Genomic DNA, 25,956 nt, shown 5'->3' on the forward strand with positions numbered 1-25,956 from the left:
GCCCAGATTTTGCACATTGCATTATACTCTGCACGTAACCATTGCAAACAAAGTAGTTCAAAATAATTTTTCTGGAAAACTTTGCCTCAAAGATGAATACTTTTAGCTGCAGTGTTGAAACAAGTCTTCAGGTTTTTTAACAGCAAAGCCTTGTGCTATAGTCATTTTGACATTTAACAGCATTTGAGATATTGAGGAAGATTCAGCATCACCTGGTCAGCAGATAATAAACACAAGGAGTTGGTGTTTCCACTTGATCCAGTTTCTAATGCCACTGACTTCAGTGTAACATCCTGTGGCCCCTTACAACACTACTACAGCAGTATCCAAAATACTGATTTAAGTTTCTTTTGCCAGATTTTATTTTTGGGTATTGATAATTTAGAGTTGTCTAGAACTTACTCGAAACATTTACTTAAAAAACTGAAGGCAGCTTAGGTGATCAGAATTGTCTCTTCTTGAGCATGGTTATTGCTTGGTGAGGAGGACACCCAAATACATTTCCAAACAACACTGCAAAGAAAAAATGATGTACATTGGAATTGTACCTAAATGCCTGTACATTCTACAGGACTCCCATCTTGGATATTGGGGTATACTCTGAACATGCATTTGATTTTTTAATGCAAGTTCTAAACACACACTATTTTTATTCAGACATGTAAAAAATGGCCTAAGCCAAAGCTTTTTCTAAAGGCAGCAGCCTATGAAAAGTACTATTGGTAGAAGTTGTATCAGTTCAGTCATTTGATTCAGAGAATTAAAATAACTGGACTAGTACTTTCAGTGCAAGTTGAAAGTCCTCAGAAAAGGCAGCTTCAAAAGAATTGGAAGAAAGCAATTCCAAACCCTAACTGAAACTAACTGTTGAAGCTGTATCTGCTTCCATAAAACAGCTGGAGAAAAAGCCAACATTTCCCAACCCTCATTAGCACCAGCACATAGTTCTTACTTCAACATCAGTAACAAAACCTGCATGCTCTCCCCATCTCAACCACTTCTATTTTGCATTTCTGAAAAGAAAAATCTATCAGAACATAGAGAAGCACTGGGAGCACCTAGTCTGGTGTAACTACTCCACTAGCAACAGCTGGAACATCCCATCACAATGTCACACTCTGCAGCCTGGGCACAGCCAGAAGCAAGGAAAAAGTCAAGCTGGTTTCATGTGGTTGATTTTATTATTACATACTGATAATACATTTCAGCACATCTGATATCAGAGTAAACCCCCATGGGACAAATAAGTGCCATAATGGAAATTATGGAACAGAAGACTGATGGGAAAGTGTGGAGCAGCACAGCATCTGATTTAAAAACAAAACACCCCAAAAAACCAACCAAACAAAAATTCAATGCAAAACCAACAAACCCCACCCCCCCCAACAACAAATCAATTCTGTGAAAACTTGTGATATTAAACTTCACTTGAAAAAAAAAAAAAACCAACCAAAAAAAAAAAACTTAGGAGAGGTCTAAAGTTCACAAAGTTCTGAAAACATAGGAAAAGCCATGTGCATCCCCTCAGTGAATCCATCACAGCTCAATTCCATGAAGACCTTTTGCAAATTGAGTGCTTAAATCTTCTACATATTTCATATTCTTCTTTACTGTAAGAGAGCACAGTAAGCTGATCTATTCTACACACATTGTTTCACTCTTCTGGGGCAAAGGACAATCACATTTTCCTCTAGCCTTAAACAGCTATTTCAACCAATATATATATACATACATGTGTAAACAAAATGTTACAGAAATGGCTTAAAGCAATTTCACTGAAGTAGCCCAATTCAGCCATTTGTGCTCTTTACCTCAAAATCCAAAGTGCCAAATACAAGCAGGAAAGGTTTCCACTGTTGCAGTTTAACAATGATCCCATTTACTCAATGAATTTGTAAAAATTATTTCAAGCCACAATTCCAATTAATTCTAGAGGTCTGAGAACAGGAATATTACATTTACAGTAACTGCACAGATTGCATGGCCAAAAATAGTCTCCAAACTCATTTTTAAACTGTTATTAACAAGTAATGGAATGTACATGTGCTGACCATTAAATGCAGAACTCAAAAACAGACACCTACTGCACCGATCCAAATTTGTTAACGCAGAAACGTATCTGAAAATATACAAAATCTGAAGTTGTTACATGAAATCAAAACCTGGTTTTAAAAAGTGCACAGTAAAAACTGAAGGTAATTACTATATAAATTATCCACAGAGTGTGTATTTTCTGGTTTAGAGCCAACATTAAGTTCTGTTTTATCTGTTACAAGTACTAAATATTTTCAAGCCATTTACAGCACCAACTCAGTTTTTACTAAACCCAACACCAGCCTCAGCTTCCTGGAACTGGATAATGAATGGTCACTATCTGCATCCTGTGCAGCAGCAGCTCCCAGAGACTCAGCTGTAAACTATCGATTTTTGTTCTTTTTAGAATTTCCCTGCAACAAGACACAAGCAAAGAGAACATTATCATTCATGTAAGGAAATCTAGACAGGTAACATACAAAATCTGATGTCTGATAATTTATGCCTACAGCAAACAAGGCAAAGTCAGACTGAAAATAAACACTCCACAGACTAAGTTTGACAGATTATAACCATTTGCTCTGAAAATTCTCTATTTCTATAAGCACAACAGCGGCAAGTACCAGATATCTGAAATAAGCACAACAGTGCCTCACTACAACTGAAACTTGTAAAAGACATTTGAGGGACATTCCAAGACATTAAATTGTATTAACACCACTAATATTGTAAGGACAGTGAAGGCAAGTCAAATCATAATTCACTTCAGGTGCTAGTCCACATAACTTCTTATAAAATAATTGCATCAAATTAAAAATCAATCCCCCACCATATTGGTTTTTTTTCCAAAATTAGTTTTATTTTAATTCAGGTTGTACAGATTATTCCTAGTTCAGAATAGAGTTTGTTCCACAGCTAGCCAACTCACATTTGACCTTCAGTAATTCCACAAAGGAAATGTGCAGCTTAAAATAAAGTTTTGTGCAAGTTACTTGCTGGCAAATCTCAGTCGACCTATTTCCTGAAGATAACATTTGTTTTGAATCTAAGCAGCAACTCTCTCCAAGTGATAAAGGCTTTAACTGCATTTCAGCTGAATCTCCTTCTACATTTGGTAATATCTGAAAACCTGTGTGGCTTCTGTTGTGAGATTCTGAGGTCCTTACAGATAGATTACCAATTCAAGTATTAGAAGTATGGCAAGTGAGAAATTTCAGAAAACATTTTATAAAAGCATGAAGTGCTATGGTCAGTATGCAGCCAAGAGCTTCCTCCTGGAAACACAGTGGCTTTTACACCACAAAGTAATTTTAAAGTCTACAATGCCACATTAAAACACTCATAAATCTGAAGAAAAGCAGGGGGAAGATGTTACTCTAAAAAATAAAAATCATCATCATGGGATATTTAATCAGAACATGGAATTTTTAAAATTATTTTTACTTTTTTAATCCTTCAGTGATACCTGCTTCCATGCATCCCAGAAATACGCAGAATAATGATAATTTATTTTGTTTCAGAGTCAGTCAAGTGAAGGACAAAGGCCTTCACAACATCTGTTCCTCCCTAGAAGCATCAGAATATGATATATCATGGTTTAAACACTAGCTGTTCAAAAAAGCAGACTTCTGTATTTTTCATCATTAGGTAAGTTAAAAATCTGTTTCTGACAAGTGGGTAGATTCCTTGCCTGGTAAAGAATTTAAGTGAGCATTTCAAGCTCACAGAAGAATACAAGTAGCTACTTTTTCATTCCTACATGAGGGACAGACAAGCTAAAACATGGAAATACAGAGAGAGACCAGCTGCCAAGGACAGAGTATGCTGCAACCAAAATGTGTGTAGAAGGGACACTTCTACGCAGAACTACATCATAAGCACCCAGCCTCAACAGCTGGATTTACAAACAGCTCCATTTTCACCACATCAGAACAAAAAAATGGTATGATCTGCCATCACAGGGTACACTTTGAGAGCCCAATGTGAAGCAGTGACATGAAGAGCTTGTTCTTTCCCACATGTATGTTTAGCAAGAATCCTTTTCTTGACTGAAACCTGAAGGAGCAACTTTGGAGTTTACTTTCCATCTGGCTCAGAGTAAGAATTGCAACTTGTGAGCTGGTTTGTCCAGGGGCAGTGCTGCAGGAACAGCAGATGTGACCCTCCCACCCGCAGCTGCAGCCAGGGCCCTGTGCCAGCACTGCCAGCTCACCTTACTGGTCATCTTTAGTGTATCAATCTCTTCCCTTTGCTTAGTCAGGGTTTCATTCATACTGCACAGATGGTCACTCATCATGCTTAACTGGTCCTCGTAGCTCCTCTTTGTTGTCATCAACTCATCCTAAAGGAAAAATTAAAATAACCAGAGGCCCTGGCTCAGTATTAGTGATACCTGGCAAAGCAGCACACTTCCACCTAGTAAGCTCCACTTTTGATGCCAAGTGTGTGCAATTCAGCTAAAAACCACCTGTTTTATGTAAGGAAGTCAGCAGCTATTTTCTTTTACCTGAAGTCCTATGCATGGTTTGTTCCCTTTATTTTTGTGTTATTTCCTTTAGATTTCCCCCCTCTTTTTATGGCTTACATAAGAGTAACAGCTAAGTTTTCCACCACTGCTTCCAGCCAGGAAACAAGTAATGTTTATAGGGTTAAAGCATGGTCTGTACAGAACACACATGGCATCCAAAGCTGAAGGAACCACACTCCACAGGCAGCTAGAGAAAGCTATGATCTCTCTGGGATTACAGAGACATGGGGGGATAGTGTGCATGACTACAACACAGCAATGAAGGGATAAACACACTTTAGGAAGGACAAAAGGGGAGAAATCATGCTCTGTGTGAAGAAGTGGCTTGAAGACTAATAAATCTCCTAAGTAAGAAAACAACAGGGTGATATGACAGGCATCTGCTGCAAGCAGATAAGAATCTCCCACCCACAGACCCTGATCCTCATTTAACTACTCAGACACATCCTGGAAGGGCAGCAAGGTGGAACACAATCAACTAAAAGAGTTGTCTTGAATGTGGCATAGAACTACTTGATACCAGTGATCAGTGGGAGCAAGAGATGCTCTCTGCTGGACCTGCTACTCACAAACAAGGAAAAGCTGGTCAGGGATGTGAAAGCCAATGGCAGCCTTGGCTGCAGCTACCATGAGTTAGTGGCATTCAGGATCCTGAGGGAAGCAAGATGAATACTAGAATTACAGCAACCCTAGACTGAAGAGGAGTAGATTCTGGCTTCTTTCAAGGTCTGCTTGGAAAGGTCCCAGGCAAAACTGCCCTGGAAGTTACAGGGGCCCAGGAAAGCTGAATGAACAGGGAACAATCCAATGCCTAAGACATAGAGTGACTGTGGCAGAAGACCAGCATGGCTGTATAGGAAATAACCAGTTCCACAGCTTGATCTGAACCCTCTGCTCTGACCAAAGGAGGGGGACAAATCACCTTCAGAGGACCCTTCCAACATAAACAAGTCTATTATTCAGTACTATGCAGACTACTAAACATATAAATGGTGTGTGCCTGCTATCTTTTCCTAGGAAGTTTAATATGCAGTTGGAAATCAACATTTCATGCCAAGTTCAACATCAATTGTGGAATTTCTTAAAGGAACAAATAAAAAAAGTGTTTAAAAAGGATTGTTTACAGGCACAACAGCTCAAAGCTTCTAACGTTATATTCACAGCCTCTATGGAGTAATTTTGGTACTCACTATCACAGACAGATGAACAATAATGATATGAACTAAGTGTAAAGAAAACACTAGAGGAATTTATGAATTGTGTAATTATTTATACTTTATTGTACTACTGGCTTCTTTCTCAGTTGTGTGGAGGAGAAGGACAAAGGGACAGGACACTCACAGGTGTAAGAGTTGATTTTTGTTAACAACAGTTTCTTAAAGATTACCCCAAAACTATCTTTGCTTAATATTACGGTATCTATATTTAAAAAAATCCAAATCAACCTGGCATTCTTTAAATCTTCCAGACACAGGTGCAAGAAACTATTAAGAATTCCTTGTTTCATCTGAAATCAGTCAAACCACCACTCCTTTTGACATTACAACTCTGTCATTTTCATTAAAATCCTCGACATCAAATGTGCTAAAACGCACAGGTTTAGTCATTATAACCTTTTCTTGGAAGCATGTTCCACTTCCACTTTATACCTGGGATTTAAAGTGTATTATTTAAAGCTCTTCTCTACATACCACTAGAGTTTTTATATTCCACAACTCAGGACCTAGTAATGGCATGGCCAGGCTAGATGGTTGTAATTTTTCTGCTCCAACTTCCCCTTATATGTGATTACAAAATGCACCTATTACATTCAAGAACAATTTACTTGCCTGTAATCTGGTGATGTTTTGACTGGCAAGCTTCAACTCTTCTGTGAGCGATTCCTTGGATTTCTCTGCCAGAGAAAGTCTTTTGGCAAGTGCTCGACACTACCAAGAACAGGACAGGGAGGGTACAAGGGACAAAAGTCACTTCCATGGTATTGCCTTGTGGCATCCTTAAGTGCTTGCTTTGGACTTCTCCATCTTTGTGTAATACTTGGGTTTCAAGAAACTCAGAGCTTGTGCATATTTTTAAATGCAGAGGTAATTGAACAGTTAAGATTAAATGTTTCATTTTACAGAGCTACTATATTGCCAATCCTGTAAACATTGTATTTTTTACAGAACTGCTACAAAACTTCCCATAAGTAAAAAGCCATTCAAACAACACACTTCATATAAGGCTCAAATATCACAGAAAAGATGGTTCCTCCACACTATGTCATCTTCCATTAAAAAAAATATTTAAGAGGATTTGCTCTGTTAACCTGGTGCTTTAGTGTATTGCACATCATTTACTACACAAATTGAAACAGTCACTACTTTCAAGAAAAGTTCCCTCATGACTTGAAATGAGAGGGAAACCATAGATACAATGAATCATCTTGTTCATTCTTGCAGTATAACTTATGCCTAAGAGACAATTTTCTCAGGAGAGCTGTTTCCATCACTTCATAATGCACTCAAATATTTTTGAATGACATCAGCATCACTATAAAAGTAAGTCAAAACTTCCTTGGTAACTAAAGCCAGCTGTTTCAGCTTATGTGAACAAATCTATACATGACACACATAATACCTCTTAATACAGCCAAGACAAGGCTACCAAAGGGTTTATTAAACATAAAAAGTTCTTTTACAATATGTTTTTACAATATCTGCAAGCCAGACCACAATTCCAGGAACAGATTTTGATAAAACATCATGCTCTATGTATTGAAACTCACTATCACAGCACTTGGCTGTGGGAAGTTCAAAAAGAGATTTACTGTCCTTGCCTGCATGCTCACCTCAGCATGGAAGTGCACTGATTTGCTGTCAGCAAGCTGCAGGTGAGAGGTCAGCTCTGCTATCCTGGCCATGTAGTGAGTTTTTATCAGGTCTTCACGAGACTCAACATCTGGAGCCTGGCAAAGAAAAATTTAAGCAGATAACGTTTATGTTTAGTAGACTGAATACCTAAATCCCAACATTGCCTCTATACAGACTTTTTTCCTTCTTTCCTTCTGATAAAAAAGTATCAAATTCCCCAAACACAACAGATTAATTACAGTAGGCCACATTGCAATTTGTCACTCTGATGGGGACTCCTAATCTCCTTTCAGGACATGGAGCTGACTGAAGAGGTAAGAATTTAACTGGCTTTGATATATCAAGTGTCTGATGAAGATCAAAATCCACTGCAGAAGTGAACAGCTTTCACCTTCATCAAAACTTACTGTCTCTTCCCAAAAGGAAGAATTCTTTTATATTACTGTATTTCAGAAGCATACAAAAGTCATAACCATTACTAATGTTGCACGTCCCAGAAGTTTCTTTAGATATTTGAAATTAAAAAAGAAAATAAAAAACAAAAAAGCCCAACAACTCAATAGTTTGCAGACTAACCCACTGGAGTCAGCTTTCACATGATTTGTCATTAACTTCAAGTTCAGCACTGTGCAGAAGCCTTTAAGGACTTGTATCAGTTATTATCTAGCCCCCTACCTCTTTTTAATCACACTTTCAGAAGGCAACGAGGAGTGAAGTAAACTACACATCAGTTTCCTGTGATATCAGAAAAGGGAAAGCAGTGAACCTGACTCATAGCAGGGCTAAATAAAGAGTTAACATTTAGTCTGAGGGCTGGTTCAAGGTTTGTTTCAGTGTGACCTCTGCTTTGTAGCCCAGGCACTGCAGCCAGGGTCTTATATGCAGCTTGAGCCCTTTCTCCAGGGTTAAGAATTGAGGCTTGGGATAGTTTGGGCTACAGACAGACAAGTGCCCTCCTCAAATTACAGGGAGCATACCCTGAACTCCAGTTCACACTACTCCAAAATGCTTACATGGGCCAAATACAGTTCATTAACAGAAGAAGAAAATTTAAGAACACATGGATTTCAGAAATTTGACCTTTTAGTATATAGACTACAGCATCAACTTGTGCCATTATACAGGAGTATCCTTGGTAATTAAACCTGTGGAGTAAGTTTAGCAGAATCAGAATTGAAGTATTTAACAGATGGACTTTACTAATGTTTAAAACAGATTACCTTTTCATTATCAGTAGTTACAGTCAACATTCCAATCTAGAACAAGGAAGAAAATATACTTAATGAGAACTGCAAAAATATAGATACCATAGCTGCATTTTGGTTTCAGTCATAGAAGGACTTTGAATTAGAACAATCTTGCAACCATTCAAACTGAAACCGAGTTTAAGTACTTCCACCTGTAACATAAGAGTGGTCAATGAGTGCCTTGAACAGAATTAAACCTGACACCAACTCTCAAAAATATATCTCCTGTCTTAGGAGGTACACAGGGAAAAGGCAATAAAAGCAACAAGATGCAGCTGGGCTCCTATGGTTATGCAACTGCTTGATCATATGAAACTAATTCAGAGCCCCATTAGCACACTGAAACATCACCTGTCATGTTTAAGAGGAAGGAAAGTCAACCTGGATTTCTTGAATATCTTCCAAATTCCTTCCTTTCCCCTCTGACTAGTAAGCACTGACAAAACTCTACAGGAGCAGTGTAAGCTGGTTTCATGAAAGGAGATCTTCCCAGAGAATCAAAGGGGCTTTTTTCCCCTTGATCTAAATAGGACTAGAGATTCATGTTTATGGGAAACATTCATACAATATGTTGACAATATGTGACTAACATTCTCATCAAATTCCTAAGGAATCAAATAGAGGATCAAAAACTTATGATGCCAGTGTACTTCAAAATTGGGAATTTCAAAACAATGTAGTGGTTACGTTTATCCTGGAGCAGGAAAGTGGGAAGGACAAAAAAAAAAAAAAAAATAGAGAACTCTATTGAATCTGAGTGGATTTATTATTTCTTACAGATGACATTCCTGTTAATACCACTATGCCACTTCAAAAGTGGAATTCAGAGGAAAGGCCAATTCATTTAAAATATGTTAGTAAACAGGAAAAAGCCATTTACCAACACAGAAGAGCAAGAAAAGAATGCATGCTACATCCAAAAGCATTGCTGAATACAAATTGACCCAAATACCAATAAGTCTTCAAACCCATTTACAAACACTACCTACTTACTTCCATTTGCTTTAACATACCTAGAGATGAATAAAAGTATTGGAAACACAGGCCCAACCTGAGATACACACTACTTGCACGGTTTCCTAACTACAGACAAATCAGGAGGTTAAGCACTTATTACTTCCCCATCAGTTACACTAGGACAGAACTACAAAAATATCTTCACAATACTAAAGACAGTGAACAAAAGTCTCAAAATCCAAGAAGTGCCAAACTCTGCAGAAAGAATTTGCAAGCAGCTTTGCAAATACAAGAACCCCAAGAGTGAATGCTTTTCAATACAGTCAAAAGGCTTTCATTTTTAGTGTTCCATTGATCAAACAGCACTGCTACTAAAGCAAGTGGATTTTTCTCTATTGAAGGGAAAGGTCACTTACCAGACTGGTGCTCTTAATAGGTTCCCTCAGACTCTTTTCTGTGGTTTCCTTCCTTTGTTCTGCTATATTTGGCAAAACTGAACGCTCCTGGATAGTTTCAGTTAAATGTCCACTAAGAGAGTTCTTCAGTTTTTGGTTTTCTTTCTCTAGCTTAATTTTAGCTAGCTGAGCCTCCAACATCCAGTGTTCCTTTTCTTGTTCGAGTTTTGCAATTTTCTCCAAACTCTGCTGGACCTTTAGGAGGGAAAGTTTACAGTCCAGGTTATTGAACCCAGGGAGGAAAAAACCCACACACAGGAAATGTTTGAGGGCAATATTATTTTAAGCCATTACACAAGTGAGCTAACAAAGTGCAGCAGGTAAACAACCAGTGTTCTGAGCTCTGTGCTTAGCTGTGGTTCTTTGCCAAAAATGGCCACATTATTTAATTAGTTTGAAACATGCACAGTTTATAAAACTCGCAACATACTAGGTGAAAAACCAAAGCAGGGAAGAATTTTATAAAAACTTGAAAGATGTGTACTTGGCACTATCTTTTTCTATGCTAGAAAGACAAACTGTCCCCTCCCAGCTGCCCCACCTCACAGACAGAATCACCCACTTTGTCCAGGTAAGAAAACAACTACGGAACAGAACACATCTAATCACTGCATGTTTCTGCTGAAATTAATTTGACTCTTACTAATACACTTAGAATATTGTTAACTACCAAAAAAAAAAAAACCAAAGTATTTGCTTCTGTAACAGTTCAATAACAATGAGTCAAGCCCAGGCTGAGTATACAAGCTAATAAAGAAGTGTAAGTATTAATTAGTTATTTTCATTCACATGAAGCAGTAGACAAACTGTATAGGCCTTTTAAATACCATGTTACCAACCCTGCTTCACCTTCCAGGGAAAAAAAAATATATATATGCATACCAGAAGATGGAAACTCTAATCTATTACTCTAACTGAGAAGAAAAATCAATGCTTAGCCAGTGCAAATAATTCCTGCATAGTCCAAAAGAGGATTCAAATCAGTACACAACATTAAAAATTAATCCTTCAGCATGCCTTATTCCTGTCTATATTTTGCATTACCTGACTTCTTGTATTTCCAAATGAAGATATCAATGGCATAATCCTGGCTCCTGTATCTACCTACATGTGCATCCTGCAGATAATCCAGCCTGACAAGGGTTTTACTTTCAAATCTCTACAAGACATCTACAGTCCAATTTTAAGGTTCAGCATATTCATATATACCTACAAATGACCACAGACATAAATGTGGAGACTTTGACAGAAGTTTACCTTTACAAAACACACTGCCATACATGTTAGTGCAATACCTGTTGGGCAAGACCTTCCCTGCTTTCTGTAGAACTCAGGAGAACTCTGCGATTGGCTAAAGCCTCTTCATAAGGCACTGAATCTGCACAAGGCTGCAGAAGAATCAAAAAAACTCTCTCAAAACATGTCACACACTAGATCAGAACATGTATTCTGCTTTTATATTCTTACTACTTTCCTTAATTTATTTATGGGAAAAAAACCCCCACATTTCATGTGCTTACTGGGCAGTAGGCAAAAATGGTTTGAGTTCAAGAAATACTGCTCCAAAAGGTACAGTTGATTAAAAAGTGCTCAGAAAACTCTGAGTTTTAATTAATGAACAAAGGCATCTTAAGGTCCTCTTTACAGACATTGCAGTAAAGTGATTTAGTAACAACTGCTAAGCACATCACTTAATTTTTAATTTTAATAAAGGCAATAAGGAGATCTGACTGCACTCAATCCTTTGGTTCAGCACATTTTCTCCAGGGTACCTCCTTTCTTTTTTTCCCCTATGTCTTCCAGTGAATGCAAGTGTAAGAATATGTTTTCATTTGCTCCATATTCCTGGTAAATACAGGAGGAAATTTAAACAAGCAGCCACCCTCTTCTCCTTGAAGTCCTGGCACAGAAATAATTAGTGGAAATGGGGAATGGCAGAACTGGCACATATCCTCAGTTATGAGGGCAACTACACTCTAAAGTTCTCAGTAGCATTATTGCACTGATGGTTCCACTTCCTCAGCCAAAACCTGTTGTTCAGACAATCTCTTCTATTCCAAACCCTTAGTTTGTGTTCTCCTTAGCATAACTATCCACAGAACCGTGCTCCCTCTGTGCAAGCATGCTGGCTGAACAAACCTTCTTCAAGGACTTCACAAAAGCAGCTGCCTTCTTCTTGTACTGCAGCATGCACTCAGCTGAGAGAGGGCTGATGAACTCTGCTCCTCCCTTAGGGCCATAGCTCAACGAGGTGCTGAAGTGATCCAAGTTGTTGCTGAAGAACGAGGCCATCTAGACACATCAAAAAAAGTGGCTCTTTGAATTAAATAGACCAGAAAGAGCCATTGGAGCAATTAGTCTTTCAAGAGACAAGTGTTTAGTGAAGCTGGACTTCTTAACAAGACTTTTAAACAAGCTACAGGCTCTTCCATGTAACTTAGACCTTCCTGACACAAAGCATCCTCTTCACAGGATCTACTTTTATCACTCTGTGGTATTTAACTCATAGCCTGAAAATAATTAAAGAATCCTCATGACCCTACAGATTATTAATAGCATAGGCACACACAGATTTTCTAAATCATTCAGCTAAGTTTAGTTTTTTCTTCTTAAAAATCTGCACAAGTTAAGGCATTTTTTGAAACAACAATATCCATTACCTTGCCTGCTCCATTTGTTAAAGCAGCAACAGAGGATAAAATACAGTCATTTGTAGTAATGAGTTTCTGTGTGGCAGTTGGAACTTCCTGTTCTAAAGCAGCTTTCTGACTATAGTGCTTGGAAATATCTGGAAAATGAAAAATACATTTATGCCAAATTAAGAATAAAAAACTTTTCGAAAGTCACTCACAAAAGCATCTTGGCCTAAATATATCAACAACACCAAAATTTAAAAAGAATCAAGTATTTATCATGTAAGAACATTCTCAATGTGGCCTAAGTAAAAAAAAAAAGTAATTGACAAGTGAACAATGTGCACCTATTTTAAAACAGAGTACTATTGCTACAGAATGGAGAAATCCCAGCTCATCACGACCACAAACTGTAAAATGAAATAATCTTAAGAAGTTAAAAATTAGTTGGGATTGAGCAAGACAGAAATCCAACATTCTGCACTATGGGAGTGTGAGATATTAAGAAGTGCATACCTGTTGACAGCTAATAAATTCTACTGACAGTTTTCTTCACTACTTCTATTTTCTGTATTTCTTTTAAAGTATAAGTTGGATTGACTTTACAGTATAGCAACCATATTAAGAGATAAAAAATATTTTAAGTTTATCTAGGCTATAAAACTCTTGGTTTAAGGTCTCCTTTTGTGTGAAGTACAACCTTAAATATGTCTTCTTTTTTTCTTTAAAACAAGGACTCTGCAAAATGGGGCCATACTACTCGTGCTATTCAGAAAACAAAAAAAAAAAATTGCTTAAAATTATGAAAGTTTAGTGTTTAAACAGCTGACTAGTAAAAATCCAGTTCATCTCTGTGGATTATTTTTTCCCCAGAATCAGCTACATGGTACTGAAATTCTAGGACATGTAGGAACATCAGATTCAAAATTATGAGTTTTAACCAAATACCCCTTCACTGAAAACATAACATATCCATGCTGTTCTGATAAAAGCAAGGTAAACCATTTTCCAGAAGAAGCCAAGTTTCAAAAAAAAGAAACAAAACTCAGACTTCTTTGTAACCTCTGACTATATAATGATGTTAAAAATAGTCATCACCCTGAAAATAGGAAGGAAAAATTCCACTTTGAAGGCACGTACTAGGTCAATGCTATATATGCAGGGGGAAATATGTACATTTCATAGCATTCCATTCTGTGTGCTAGTTTCAGGAGAGCAATGAAGCTCAGAAAGTAAAAGTGATACTGCTCAGGAAAATCTGGAGAGCCACAATTAAATAATCCAGCAACTCTGAAGAACAAAGCTAAAAAGAATGGAGGAATGAAAACCATGCATGAATGTCTAAAACAAGTGGTTAGCAGGTTTAGTTTCTTAGTTTGTAAAAGTAAAACAAACCAGATTTATCACATACAATACATCCAGCACTGTTACAGAGACAGTGCACGTGTGCTATGCTAAACAAGAAAGCAGCAAAGCTGAAACAAGACAACATTCCCAACTCTCACCTTTTAAAATGTCATGGAATCCATGAAGACTTGCAGCAATGTTTGTAAACACAAAGTTGTAATTTGTCCTAAGGAGCCCTTCTGGTCTTGTACCTAAGAGTAACACATAAGAAGGAAGATAAAATCACAACAGTAAGATTTGACCATGAATGAAAAAAATTAGCTTCGAAAATAATTCAATTTCCACCTACTACAACCATTTGCATGGAGTATGAGTTGTAATAGATTAATTTACTTAAATTTCCCCTTCAATATCAAATATACATATATCCAATTCTGGCAGAGCAGGCAGGTGAAAGATTTTCAAGTCCCCTAGTTTCTATTCAGATTTCATAAATATCAATTGTGTTAGTCTCAAAAACCACACATACCGAAATACATGCTCACAGATGTAGGAAAAACAACCTAGGTCTTTCTAAGGAGTGAAGACTGAAATAATCTGAAGCTCACACACACACTTTACCTCATTTTATTCAGTTATTACTATGAGAGTTATGAAAACAAGGGGCTGCAAGTGATGATTAGTAGGAAAACATAGTTTATTACTATTTCATAATTAAGAAGTGACGAAAGGCACACTGTCAATCCTACCATAAGAGCCCACAGCAAACCAGTCCCAGGGTAGCCAGCCAAGCCAGAACTGACACTTACTTGGTAAGGCCAGAAGGCTGACGTACGTGTGCAGCTTCTCAAAGACTGCAGTCAACCGTTTCATGTCTCTGTGCAGCTCCATATTTCTAGCTCTTAAAGCAGCTGTGCAAAGAGAAGACTCACACTCTTCTTCCAAACTAGGAATATATTAATTATTTTTTTAAAAGCAAGCAATTGTCTTAAAAATAACAAGTTCACGAGTTTAGAGCACATACGTGTTCTCTACCACCCCAGTCCAAAGCAACAGCAGACCAGGAATTGATTTTAGAAAGGCTAACACAGCAGAGGAGCTTAGAAATACATGAAAATCACTGTGTGCATGGCCACTCCTAGGTGTTTTTCTCACAAGCTATGAATGACTTACTCTCACAGCAAGGAACTGATTGCAGCAATTTAAGTTTGAAGACTTTTCCCTCTACTACATAAATTCTCTTTTGCTTCCTAAGGAGCACAAAAACAGGTATAAAGGAGGCATAAATCAAAGGGTTTTTTTGTTCCTTCGTCCAAACCCCCTCTTAAAGCAGTTCTTTGCACCTATAATTCACCTCTCTTCAATCAACTCAGGAATAAAGATTTTCACAGCAGAAGGGATGTACACCTAGCTAAATTTTACCACATTGATCTATTTACTGATTGATGAACAACTCTCAGAGAGGCTCAAAGCATTAAGAGTTTCAGTGTATCACACCTGAAGAGTCTCAATGCTACTGTATCAATGCTACAAGAAACATCAATGAACGCTTCATTATTCATAAAATCTCATCTGTGAGGGAGGGTGTGTGTGGACGGGCTTTAAAATACATGCTTTTAATCCTAATGCCTCAAAAAAGCTGTGTCTAATCTCAAGGTTTAGAAAACAGCATGCAAAAAAAACCAAAAAACAAAAAAAAACCCCAAAAACAACAAAAGAAACCTTTTAAGACAGCAGAGGCCAGAGTATTTTAAGGTTTGACTTAATATTTGTGTTGTAGGGCCTGACAGTGCTGCATGCGTGACACAGTGCCTTTAAATTTGATCTATCAAATGAAGGTACCTTTTTAACTGATAAGGAAGAATCTTTCTTAAAAAGCCTAAGTAGGAAGCCAAATGTTCTGAGAAGGCCTTCAATTTCACAGTAGTTTCCTGTAAGGAAAAAACAACAGGTAAGTGTTTTTGCACTGTAAAAACCTTTTGGGTGCTAAAAGGAGGAAATCTTACCAGGACTGTCACAGTATCCTCCGTGATGCTCTCAAAAAAGTGCAGCATTCCTTCCTCCAGAGGGCGAACATAGGAAGCGTTTTCATGGAGATACTGTGAGAACTGAGCAAAGAGAGGCTTTAAAATGGTGCTTGCTGACAGCTGGTGTGAACTCTGCCAAGGTCACAGCTGAAGGGGACATTGTGGCAAAGCCCCTGTCCCCTTAAGGATGCCTAAGATGTCCCTAATGAGATACAACAGTCCAGTGATGTACAGCAACCTCTTCTACAGGGCAAAAACACACCCTGAGGGAAAGTGAGCAGCACTGGAAGTCCAGGCAAAACCACACCCAGGGCTTTGCCACGGCATCCTGTCTCATTTCAGCTGCCATGCAAAGCACACCAAGCCCTCACTTTTTAGTTTTCAGACATTCCTGCATTCCCTTCTCAACTCCATCCAATTAAAGCTACATCCATGCACCATTTAGCCACCAGAATAAACTATCCCACCTTCCTCCCAAAAGTAGTTTGCCTCCCAGCCTTGTCCATCAGCACAAACATTTGCAAAGTTATGCTGTGCAAAGTACTGAAGAACTAAACCCAAGTCAAAAAGAGTAAGAGATGTGTCTTTTTTGTCTTTTTTTCTGTGTCCAGTCCTGTTTTCAACACGAGTCAAAGTATGCTTATGCTAATGCAAAGCATGGAGCTCCAACTGATCACAGGAGAATTCTTATTTCTAAAACTATGACAGCTTTGGGCAATAATGAAACTTTGGCCTCATGGACCTGCCTGACTTTGTTAAAAATTGCTTAATTAAATCCTACAGTTAATTTTGCCTTCAAAAAAGCAGATTTGAGAACATAAGGTGTACTCTCACACAAAATCAAACTTAACGATACCATCAACTTTCCATTTTGGTACCTCAGTATCACAAGCTTCTTCCACAAATTAATACAGGTAGTCAAAAGCAATCCTGGCTTTTACCCCACAGAAAGATACCTTCACCTTTGATTATTTACACCACAAGAGCAGCTAAAGATCCCAGGCAAACAGAGGACAAGAGATTTCAATTGTTCCTTGTGTTATTACAGTGTGGTAACACAGTGTTAACAAGAAGAGCAAGATGCTAAGCTCTGATCCATGCATGCACAAACCTGGATGGAATTAGGAAAAATTCCTAAATCTAAGGAGGAAGAAATAACACATGCAGAATGCTCCTGGCTTGTGTTGCAAGAGAGAGGACTTTAATTATCCAGCATGATGCTGTAGACCCAGCAGAACCCAGCAATCCAACCCTTAAAGAGAAAAGGAATACTTGAACCTGGCAGGGAATTGTCCACATCTACTTTTGAGTGTTTGGTGGGGAAAATAGCTTGAAAGCACCAGACAAGACCTGGAGTTGGGGAAAAATAAATCAGTGCAAGTCTGCTAAGCCACTACCTGACACTTGTTTCGTCTTCTCTACCATATTAAGGGGGCATGTTTGACCAACTTGGTGGAGTGGCTAAAATCAAAATTTAAAAAAAAAAAAAAAAAAAATCACACTGAGAACACTTGCCAAGCAAATAGATAAATTAATCAAAAATACAGGAGCAACTACAGCTTCAGTGAGCAATAAAAGATGCTTCAGTGCTGGAAAGTCACAGCAGAAGCCCTGAGAAGTAGCATGCATTGAGGGAGTTAGGCCATGAATACACAATGGGGCAGGCTACAAGCGATGTAATTATGAAAACAAAGCCTGAAGTACTGAATCAGAATCAATTACAAGGAAAATGAAATTATGATTCTGATTAAGTTGCCTGTTTCAGCTGTGCTGAAAAACAATAAAGAAGTGTTAACTAGGAGGTCAGGGAAAAAATCTTTGAGAAGAGATGTCTAGGAAATCTGATTTTATTGCTGTAGTGCAAACTGCAGTAGATCTGAAAATGCAGTCACCACACTGGGCCACATAAAAAAGAGACACCACTCTTGCCCCAAAAAATCTTAAAGATTACTAAACCACACAATTTTCACAAGGACATGCCATTCTGAGTGCATTTGGTGGCAGGAGCAAGAAAATGTTCTCAAACTATGCTGAATCTCTGCAGAAGGCTATTCTTGACTAAAACAGTAGAAATAACTGAGAAGGCAAACAGAAAGGGATTTCTCTAGTGGATAACCACCTTCATATAAGCACACTTGTAACCTGAAAAGAAATTCTAGGTTTTCCAAAGAACAGGAAAGTTTTGTGATAGTTAACATTGACACCAAGTGCAGCCACTTGATCAATGCAAACCACAATTCACCTCAGTACCTTAAGCCTGAGCCCTAGCAACTACTAAACTGAAATTAAGAGACTGAAGCACAAAATACTCCCTGCAACTTAAATACTCACAGATCCCCTTAAACTATGAAGTCAACCCTGATCTTCACGCAATTTGTTCCAAAGCATACATGTATGCATTCCCACACAAATCCTTGAGCACAGTTATTTTCTCCAGTTCACAGCATAGGAAACCAAAATCAAAATATGCAGCTTAACAGCTCTGGATGATACTCTCAGAAAGTCTTTCCATGGAATTTTGTCAAAAGAGATGAGTCAGAGTTCTCACACTAATTTCAACATGCTTTACAAACTTGAAGCTTCAGAACACTTAGAGGAAACATCTTCATACAAGCAGCCCAAAATCAGATTACAAAGTTGTTTTTTGACAAGGGTCTAGGTGCTCTTCCTCATAAGTCTGCCTTTTATTCTTTATTTAATATTACAGCTAAACACTTTAAACACAAGAGCAGATTCTGTCTCAACATCTCCTATGCCCCAGCACATTAACTAAAACAAGCTCTATTCAGTAGTGCAATATTTGTGCATTATTATTTTAAAACAAGTCAGCTCATCTTTCAACAGATGCACTTCAATTTAGCAATTAATAAAAGCAAAGCTTTGATTTGATTAGCATATTTCTCTTCTAGCAGAGGCACAGGGGAAAAGGATTCTCTAAGCTACACCTCATCCACATTCAGAGAATTCATGGAGCAGAAAAGATATCTCATGCAGGAGGGGCTGGCTCTCAGCAACACACTCACAGTATTCCAATAAAGAAGGTGCAAGTTTCCATTACTAAGATCAATCAGTCACTGAAGTCTAACTAATTGAATATATTTGTAGCTGAAGAGTGTAAAGTTTACCTTCTGATTCAGGGGTGATATTGTGTCTGTTGCAGAATCAATGGGGAAGATCTGTACCTTCTGCTCAGTGTATGTGTGGAAGTTCAGGAGAGCTGTTACAAGTTCTTGGACAAAAGCCATGGCCTGGCCAGCAAGGTCTCGCAGCTTCAGCTGTAAAGACAGTTATAAAATGATTGTATTTGACATGGATCTACTTAAATATAAAAAAAGCCAGTTTGGATACAAAAAATCATTGTCAGCAATTTCTTTCTTGTTATTACTTCAGCCTAAAACACATAACAGCAATTATTTTTAACTTAGTTTTTATTCATAAACTACAATGCCACTCAGAAGGACACTTTGTTGATCTTTGACAACAAAGTATCTTTTTATTTCACACAACTGGTGATGTTTTGCCTCTGCCTCTGGGCATTTTTCAAACATGCAAGCCACAAAAACACTGAGAGGTCAGCACAATCACAGAAACCATGTCTGAAATTTCCAAAGAACAACAGACTAATTGCTGACAACAGCTCAACACCAGGTTGCAATGAAACTTCAATTTAATTATTTCTCCCAGAATGAAAGGTGTCTGCTTCTCTAACCAAGAACACTCAATTCTAACTCTCCTGGACAGAACTGAGCTGCTGCCCCTGAGTAAGACTCTTCTGTGGCTTTAGTACAGCAGGAAGGTATCAAAGAAATTAATCCAGAATGGAACATAAATTCAAGAGAGAAGAATCTCTGTTGGGATTTATGGGAAGAGAATAATGCTACAGTGACATTTCAGCCAAGAATAACTTATACTTCAGAGACATACTCTTAATGCTTCAATGGACTGTTAAATCAGGTCAGTCTTGATTATGGATCTGGGATGGTGGCAAGTAATTAAAGCAGTCATTATACTCAGCTTGTGTATGTTAATTAGCCATGCAAGGAAGGGAAATAGACACTATTACTGTTTTGCTGTCCTTTACACCACAGCCTGTGCTAATACACGAACATTTTGCCTCCACTGGCAAAGCCAGTCATAAAAATCTGTCCTGGAATATTTTCAGGACTGCAGATCTTGAAACATGAGGCTGCCTGACATAATGCTGGCATAAAATAGTAAAAGGAAAGAGTCTCCATGCAGCTATTCAGATTTTTCCTGGAACTCAGCAGCAGCAACCTGAAATTTAAGGCCATTTCCATAACAAAACTGAACAACGGGTCACCTGTTCTCACAGCAGACATTATTAGGAAAAAGGACTCTTTATAGGCACTTCTGAAGAATGGACAAAGCATCTGAATGCACTAACTTAAAGACCTGAGACATACAATGAAACAGAAAAACCCCACAGTGCTGTAGAGTACATCCTCAGTAGAAGCAACATAGGAAAATTTTGACTGCATACAGGTTTCTGATTTGCTGTTGTAAAAACCCTTAAAATATTCAGTCATTCACAGAAAACCAACACTCATTTTTGAATAATGAATACACAACAATCACAAGGAATCTCATTAAATTATGGTAGTGAACAGAAACTGTTTTCTAAATAATGTTTCAATATAGAAGAGTTATTCTGCTGCAAGTAAGAAGTGCTTTGGCAAGAAGTATCCCACAAAATGTAAATGAACCATGCAGAGATCTCAAAGTGACATGATTTGTTACTTGAAAGGGTTGTGACTGGTGACAAGTACTGTTACCTAATACAGCATTTTAGTGCACACACCAGTGTGCAGTTTACAAATGCATACATTCTCTGAGCTCAAGTGATTTGACTGAAGAAGCTCAGTTTGAGGGAAAAGGAATTTAGGATACCAAACCTACCTTTTTCCAACAAAAGGCCTCTGAACTGTAGTTTTAATCAACTTTAAAAATTAAATGTTCCAACTTCTAGCTTACTGAAGGCTGACCCAATAAAAGAATATTTCATATAACTTTAATAAGACTCTTTGACATAACAATATACACAAACTCTTGAAAAAAGTGCAGAGGTTCTGTGGGCAGAAATGCCCTCACAATATCATGACAGTAGTAAGACAGGCTGTCTTCTGCCATTTCAGGTACTAAAATGACTGGTTTTATTTCAACATCTGTGTGGAAAGCTGCATAGAATCACATGAAACCACACAAAGCACTTACCTGATTCCTTCTGTTGTGCAATGGTACATTCAGAGCATTGTATCGAGCAGATCCTACAGGACAAAAATTGAGTTATATGCACTTGTTAAATGGTGGAGGAGAGACATTTTTTGGTAAATACTGATATAAAAAAGAAAATTCAGTGCAGGGATTTTACAAGTTATGTAAGCAATATTAACTAAAGAGATACAAACAATTGACTCCAATAAAGTAGGCCTAAATATCCTCACTTAAGGGTTTCTGTGATTAAGTGGAAGGGAAAGCAGTTCAATACTTGCCTCAGATTGCAAGTCAAATTTAATCATCTGAAGACCCTGAATTTGAAAGATAAGAGTAGACTCCTCTTGCCCAAAGAACAATATTCATCACAAACAAGAGTGAAAAAATCTTTTAAAAGAAAACACACTTAAAGAATTCAAGATTATCTTCAAATTTCAATTACATTCCAAGGAGGGGCCAAGTAAGACTAAATATTTTTGAATGGTTTCCATGTCTTTTAAAGCTCGTGTATACACGCAATATGTTGATAATTTAGTCTAAAATGTACTCTTCATGTATTTCAGCATTCTTCTCTAGTCATGAAGTAACTAGAATGGTTATTCAGTTATAAGCAGCCACAATTAGAGGGGCAGAGGGCTATTTGTACCTAGAGAACAGCTTACAAAGTCTTAGAGATTTAAAAGGGGTCACATCCATTCTCAATTCACTTGAACAACAATGACATTAGTTTAAAATTTGCTCACAAAGTAAATTTACACTTTCTTGTTCCTTTTGTGTCATTCACATTTGGCTATTAACACATAGAAAGAGGTAGTTACTTTTAGAGGAAAATAACCCTGTCCAAAATGATTGAATCCCACTTCTAACTAAATGATTCAGAAAACTTTCTGCTCTGGAAATCATGCTTAGCAGTCATTAGTTTGTGACTGAAATTAGCTGCTAGTTACACTTGAAGCCAACTACAGCATCTACAGGAAGACAGCTGGAATCCACAGCAAACAAACATCTAACTTTCATTGATCTATCACTAAAGAGAAGCTCTCTTCTCTGCAGTGTTTTCTAGTACACAAGCAAAGGCATTATGCTATGGCAGCTGAGTGGGCAGATAAATTATTTTAGCAAAGTCCTTGCTACAATGATAACGACCTTAAAAAAAAAAAAAAAAGCAAGCGAAAGAAGCCAGAGAAGTAGAAATAGGCAGCAGATGCCAGGCAAAGTGAGAGAAGTGAAAAGGATACCAACACCTAAGTATGATGTGCTGTATGGGAGTCAACATTTCCTGAAAGATGATGATCTGGTGTTCCTAAGCCAAGACTCACTGGATTGCCAAACCAGTGGAGAGCTTGGAACACTCACCCCTGCAGCACCTGCCAGATCACTTTTAGAGAACCTAACATTGTCAGTAGGTTTTAAACTGAATGAAAAATGCAAAAAGCCACCAATGAAATACACAAGAAAGTCAAAAGCCTGTTTTCACTTCTCTGCTCCTTCTTCACTACCTTCAGCTTTTTCACTATTCCAGGTCATCCTGGCTTTGAAAGGTCCAGAAGAGCCCAGGCAGTGCCTGTCCACCCTTGTGTTCAGCTGTTTAGGAAAGCACACAGTGCACAGCACTAACCCAGCTCATACTAACCCATGCTTGTACCAAAGCCATGCAAAGGCTGGGCACTCCTAACTCCAGGGAATCCTCTGCACTTCAGCTGATCTAGCAGCAGTTGGAAAGGAAGCACAAAAACATTGCTTCAGGTCAAAATCCCCAGGTCCAAAGGGCTTTTTTCCCCATGAAGGGACAAATGAGTCTAAGAAAGCCTTCAGGTAAGAACTACTCTGTGTGTTTTCTGATCAATGAGACACCCCGACAAATTCCCCACTAGTAATAAGTGCAGGCCATTATTGATGCAATATCTCTCCAGCCACCAGTTCTCCCCCATCTTAACTTACTTTATCTCTTGAATATAGCCTGCCAAAAAGAATACTCTTTGAGATGCGTAACCAATCTTTATGGAGCAGCCATTAAATTGACAGTGTTCCTTCATGGTTTACAATATTCTGTCAACACTAAGCAAGACAAGTGGCAAATCATTCAAAAGCCTTCAAAAGTTTCAATTTTCATTATACATATAAAAACTTGGTATTTTACAATTACCAAAGAAGACCAGGACAAGTATCAAGAATACTTACTACAGTTACCTCCAAGTGTCTGTTCAGATGTCCAACATTTCTTACCGCTAACACATTTTAATTCTTAAGGAATACCCCTTCCAGATGGATACCCCAAAAAAAAAAAAAAATCAAACAAGATACCCAGGCCAAGGCAATACGTACTTGTGTCATTAAAAGGTACTTTTTCATTAATTATGCATAGGGATTCTTCCAGTCTACTCCCCAAAGCTGCTTGAAGATTCTTTAGCTGTTGCTGGCTAAATAACAAAGAGACAAACGAAAAACCACACACACACACACAATGTAAACCTTTAAATTTCATCTGTATCACTAACACCATATCTCACTATAGGCATCCCTTGAGTGCATAGCTGTCTCCTTCTAGAAGTTGGATAGAAATAATATAATGGGAGTTATTTGTCCTCCTTTATCTCATATTTAACACAACATTGAATCCTAATCCCTAACAAAAGCAGTGAAAGTTACCATAAACTTGTAAATCCTAAATTCCATTATTGAGAAGCTCCATTTACTTCAGAGTTAAAATTCACCTTATTTTCTTATAGTGCAACTATTACATAAGCTATATGAAGGCATCCTTTTCTACTAGAATTTGGATGGGAAAGTAAAAGGGCCTCCAAATTAGTTACTATGCATTCAATGCAGTATTCCAATAAGCAGGTAATGAGTTGTCAATAATTCAATTAACTATGTCACATCACTATTTGAGATACCTCAAAGGCTTTTCAAAACCCATATTTAAACACTGCTATGATACTGCCTGCTCTGACAAGACTTGACAATTATGTTTCTGATGCATTCTCGAGTGATTTTTCTCTAAATTTTCTTCCACTTGCATTTGACTATGTACATGTGAATGTGAACCTAAGTAATTAAGATTACTTATATAATGAGAATAGATTGTTGAAGTGAACAGTAATATATTCCAGCATTATATACATATATCTACAAAGAACACTCCGTTATTGATTCAGACCAAATTCCACACCTCACCCAACTTAGGCCCCCAGATTCTTCACTGTTTTGCTTCCCATTTGACATCTAGAACTCCTGCACACATAGCGGAGGGTGGGGGGAAGGTGTCAGTGACAGGTTTTTTTCCTTTCTTACAATACTTGATACATAGAAACTTATCAATTCTAACAAAGAAAAATAATCCAAAATAGACAAGGAAGATATAAAGAAACTGGCCAATAGGTAGCTCATGCACATTAACAAATATTTTTCTAAGAGATCAGCTCCAAAATTGCATAGAAACTGTACAGCAGGTACTGCAGTAGCACTGAGAGTGACAGAAAATGAACTCCAAGACAAACTGCAAATGTACTGGTATTTCCTTTTCAGACTTACAGGAATGACAAACAAGTGGTCTGACATGTTTTGCCTTACATTCTGCCCTTTAATTTTCAAAGTATGCAGGCTGTCAAGTCCCATATCCTCTGGCTTTTCTGAGTAATGTGTGGGTGTCAGAGGCAAATGAATCCCTCCCCCTGACAAAGCAGGGAGAAGAAAAGGGCAGTATTCTCAGAGACATCCTGCCACGTGTTCAACACAGTGATTTCAGTGTTTAAAATGAAGTGTCAGGCTTTATTACTTTTAAAAACTTAATACAGTATAAATTAAAATAGTACGGACAACTTCTTATAATTACATAAATTACCCAGTCACCATAGAACATGATAGACAAAGCCTGAACTGACTAGTAGCAGATTAAAACTACAGTTTTACAAACACTTCAATAAAAGAAATCACAGTCAAACACAGCTTTCCTCCTCTTTTGCAAGTCATTTTTAGTGAAAGCCTGACTTGTATTAGTGGAGTTATTGGATTCAAGTATCTTCACATCTCTCAACATAATAAGAATACACACTTGAGGGTTACCATGTGAAAGAAGGAACTCTGCATCTGATCATTCACTATACATATTATCCATTACATTAAAGATCTATACTGCACACGTATTTTCTAAAAAAACGAGCTTAATGAACTTCAGAGAAATGCACCCTAATTTGATTTGGGCCACAGTCCTCAACTTCTACAATTTGTCTTCAAGACAATGAAAATATTCCAAAACAACATAATTATCTGATAAAAACTTTCAAATATTCTAGCTGAGAACATTATACCTGAAGCAAGAACAATTGTTCAAGAAGCTTTTGCAGTGGAAAGGGGTTTTTGAAACTCTTTTCAGTCAGTTCTCTCAGCATATGTTACTCAAACTTTTTTTTTCTTAGAAGCAGTTTTTACAAACTCACGTATCTTTGTTTCATACAAGTTTTCCTTTCTATGGTTTTGCATTACAAATAAATTCTTCAAACTTCCATCAACATTACTGCTATTGAAAAAGCTTGGAGACAGAACTGCTCTTACTGAAAGCAGAAATTGTGGCATTGTCTAGTCCCATACATAGCAAAGGAAAAGGGGGCTTGACTTGCACTGCTCACATTTGTCTTAATAATAT

The 25,956-nt window shown here is 37.7% G+C and overlaps 1 protein-coding gene across 3 annotated transcripts in view; it reads right to left on the reverse strand.

The window, feature by feature from the left end:
- Positions 1–1,159: 1,159 nt before the first annotated feature.
- PPP1R21 (protein phosphatase 1 regulatory subunit 21) overlaps positions 1,160–25,956 on the reverse strand; it is a 31,139-nt gene continuing 6,342 nt past the window's right edge. For 2 of the 3 annotated variants that reach the window (XM_002198620.6, XM_030268848.4), the window contains exons 7-22: positions 23,637–23,731; positions 21,312–21,364; positions 19,205–19,354; positions 16,059–16,160; positions 15,895–15,983; positions 14,862–14,998; positions 14,211–14,303; positions 12,733–12,860; positions 12,212–12,364; positions 11,368–11,460; positions 10,034–10,267; positions 8,634–8,669; positions 7,392–7,508; positions 6,391–6,489; positions 4,247–4,375; positions 1,160–2,447 (exon numbers count right to left, since the gene is read on the reverse strand). In XM_002198620.6, the coding sequence (XP_002198656.4) occupies positions 2,418–2,447; positions 4,247–4,375; positions 6,391–6,489; positions 7,392–7,508; positions 8,634–8,669; positions 10,034–10,267; positions 11,368–11,460; positions 12,212–12,364; positions 12,733–12,860; positions 14,211–14,303; positions 14,862–14,998; positions 15,895–15,983; positions 16,059–16,160; positions 19,205–19,354; positions 21,312–21,364; positions 23,637–23,731 (1,738 nt within the window). In that variant the 3' untranslated portion in view covers positions 1,160–2,417. The remainder of the gene's footprint in view (positions 2,448–4,246; positions 4,376–6,390; positions 6,490–7,391; positions 7,509–8,633; positions 8,670–10,033; positions 10,268–11,367; positions 11,461–12,211; positions 12,365–12,732; positions 12,861–14,210; positions 14,304–14,861; positions 14,999–15,894; positions 15,984–16,058; positions 16,161–19,204; positions 19,355–21,311; positions 21,365–23,636; positions 23,732–25,956) is intronic. The other variant, XM_030268849.4, reaches the window with a different exon arrangement.

This window comes from Taeniopygia guttata, chromosome 3 (assembly GCF_048771995.1).
Source record: "Taeniopygia guttata chromosome 3, bTaeGut7.mat, whole genome shotgun sequence".
Classification (NCBI taxonomy): Eukaryota; Metazoa; Chordata; class Aves; order Passeriformes; family Estrildidae; genus Taeniopygia; species Taeniopygia guttata.